General features: G+C 41.2%; 1 protein-coding gene across 1 annotated transcript; it reads right to left on the reverse strand.

Annotated features, from left to right (window-relative positions):
* Positions 1–1,932: 1,932 nt before the first annotated feature.
* LOC132829130 (cortexin-1-like) lies at positions 1,933–2,285 on the reverse strand. Its single transcript, XM_060846454.1, has one exon. The coding sequence runs from the start codon at positions 2,212–2,214 to the stop codon at positions 1,933–1,935; it is 282 nt and encodes a 93-aa protein (XP_060702437.1). The 5' UTR covers positions 2,215–2,285.
* Positions 2,286–2,904: the final 619 nt, after the last annotated feature.

Genomic DNA, 2,904 nt, shown 5'->3' on the forward strand with positions numbered 1-2,904 from the left:
CAGGAAGTCCCTACAGAAGTTGCTCAGAGTAGATATTTTTTAATCTATCTGTTCAACAGAAGTTATCACACACTTCCGGAGCAGGTGGCCTTGAACCCAGGCGTCCCAGCTCAGAGGTAAGGACACAACCACTGCACCATAAGAGCCCTTAAAGCTCCTCAGAGTACTATCCTAAACGCTATCATCTTCAGCTGTTCAATCAATGGCCTTTTCTCCAAGGTTAGAAATAAATGTGTATGATGCTTGCACAGTGTTCAATGCCATTCACAACTCCTTGGATACTGAAATAATCCATGTCCATATGCAGCAAGACATGGAGAACATTTTGGAATGGAAATCATGTTTTATACAAGTGCCAGGTAATGATTATCTCCAACAAGAGAGAATCTCACCAACGCCTTGTACAGTCAATGGCATTACCATCATTGACACACCTCTACCTTCCGTCCCTCCACCACAACCCACACAATCAATATCCTGGTCACCAGTGACCAGAAATGTAACAATACCAGCCATATAAATACGGTGGCTACAAAAGCAGGTCAGAGGCTGAGACTTCTATGGGATGTACTCCATCTTCCAACATCCCATTTAGGAAAGTGATGGTTTCATTTAAGAGAGTGATGGAATATTCTCCACTTCCCTGGATGGGAGAAGATCCAAAATACAACAATTATCCTGATCAAAGCAGCTTTTTCCTCCAAACCAATTTTCCTCGAGATAATTTAAACAGTACTCCCCACAAATGCAACTTCTCCAGAGCCTTATGCTAATTTGTGACAGTCAGTCAGATTCTATTTTGATTGAAAATGCACCATTATCGAATTGTAGAATTCTACTGGGGAAAGCGTTGTGTGCACCCTCCTACAATCTTTACTTAGAAACTGAAGGAAAGTGTTGTTTGGAAATCAGATGCATGAGTGGACATTAACACGGCCGGTTTACTGAAATTCTGAAAGTTCTATTTGGAACAATGTTGCCTTAACTTCACAATTGGGTCAAATCCTGGAACTCCCTCCCCAGTTGCACTATGGGTATGTGCCTATACCACAAGAATTACTGTCGTTCAAGAAAGCACCAAGCTTCTTGATGGCCATGGAGATGGACAATAAATGCTGGCCTTGTCAGCGATATTTATGCTCCATGAATGCCATTCAAAATCCAATCTTCCAGAAAATTCCAGGAAGTGGGTCCTTGTGCGCTGCAGCTTGCCGAGCATGTCGTCTCGATCAATTGATACACCAATTTATGGCAAAACTGAGTGATCAAAGGACCTTTTAAAAACTGGAAACTCAGAATCTCTTCAAATTTAACATTAATCATACTAACATTTTGGCTAGCAAAGCAATCTAAGAATTTGACATCGTTTGCTTTTCTCCTGGCTCTCCAGAGAGCTCGGTTCTGAAATTAATTAGCAACTTCACCCACTGTCTTTCTGGATCCCTCCATTTCTTTATCTCTTTCTGCATATTTTGCTCTGCTTTCCTCTGTTCTTTCACTAATGAGAATTCCCATTCTAATTTTTTGAGTTATTACGAACAACCCTATGCCCTGTTCAATTGAAATTCTTCTTTGTAATCACTAATGAGAAAATGATTCCGAACACAACCAATAAAGGGGTACAGTCACTGGTTTGCAACAGCCCCAGGTTCCAGAACTGGACAGTAGACACTCTGCCATTCAAGAGCTGCAAGCTGATTTAACAATGTCACTCATGTTGCATTATACCACATGTACCAGTGATTTAAAACACTGCTAGCAAGACCAAGAAAGAGACTGTGTGCCTAGATAATAATGCAAGCTCAAGGAACAGATTGTATCTTGACCAGAATGTACCTTCAAAACATTAAGAAGCCAATTATTTGTAAACTAAAACAGATAAGAGAATTAGCAGCTGAGCAGAGGCAAAGGTTTCAGAAATCACTCCTGACTTCACACCAAGGCATAGTCGAACTGTCCCCTCTCCAGCCCGTCTTTGCCATCGGACCATGATGAAGCAGGCATCCTGCTGTAGGGGTCCAGTAATATCCGAAAACACCGAACCACCAGGATTATCAGGAAAACCAATAAGAAAATCACAAATGCAAATACAGTTTTTTGCTCCGCTCCCATAGGCACTGAGTAGTTGGGGTCCCCATTGAGATCCATAGTTGTTGAAGCCAATAGTTCATCATCGACCGTAGACATGTCATTCATTGTGGTAACATCATTCATCGCCAGGCGTACTCCTGCTGGGCTGTTAATTAGCTCTTCAAAACGCGAAAAGTAGATGCTTTATTCGTCATCAGTCTGTCAAGGTCACACCAGCGAGTTGAGCTATTTACTCCCTCTGCAAAACAATGAACAGTTAGCCCATTGATAATTCATACAGTACTCCCCACAAATGCTAGTTCTCCAGCGCCTTATGCTAATTTGTGACAGTCAGATTCTATTTTGGTTTAAAACGCACCATTATCGAATTGTAGAATTCTACTGGGGAAAGTGTCGTGTGTATCCTCCTACGATCTTTACTTAGAAACTGAAGGAAAGCATTGTTTGCAAATCAGGTGCATGAGTGGATATCAACATGCCTGGTTTGATGAAATTCTGAAAGTTCTATCTATCAGAAAACATGCAGTATTCATGTACTGGTGAACACAGTTTATTAATTGAAATGATGTGGAGGAGTTGATGTTGCTCTAGGGCAGACAAAGTTAAAAATCACACAACACTAGGTTATAATCCAACAAGTTTATTTGGAAGCGCTAGCTTTCGGAGTGCTGCCCCTTCATCAGGTAATTGTGAAACAAGATCATAAGACACAGGATTTGGAGCAAACAGTTACAGTGTCATGCAAGTGAAACGATATATTGAACAAAGCGAGATTGCTGTTAAGTCTTTCATCTTTTAGAATGGGTTGCGGGT

The sequence above is a fragment of the Hemiscyllium ocellatum genome, chromosome 28 (assembly GCF_020745735.1).
Source record: "Hemiscyllium ocellatum isolate sHemOce1 chromosome 28, sHemOce1.pat.X.cur, whole genome shotgun sequence".
In the NCBI taxonomy this organism is placed as follows: domain Eukaryota; kingdom Metazoa; phylum Chordata; class Chondrichthyes; order Orectolobiformes; family Hemiscylliidae; genus Hemiscyllium; species Hemiscyllium ocellatum.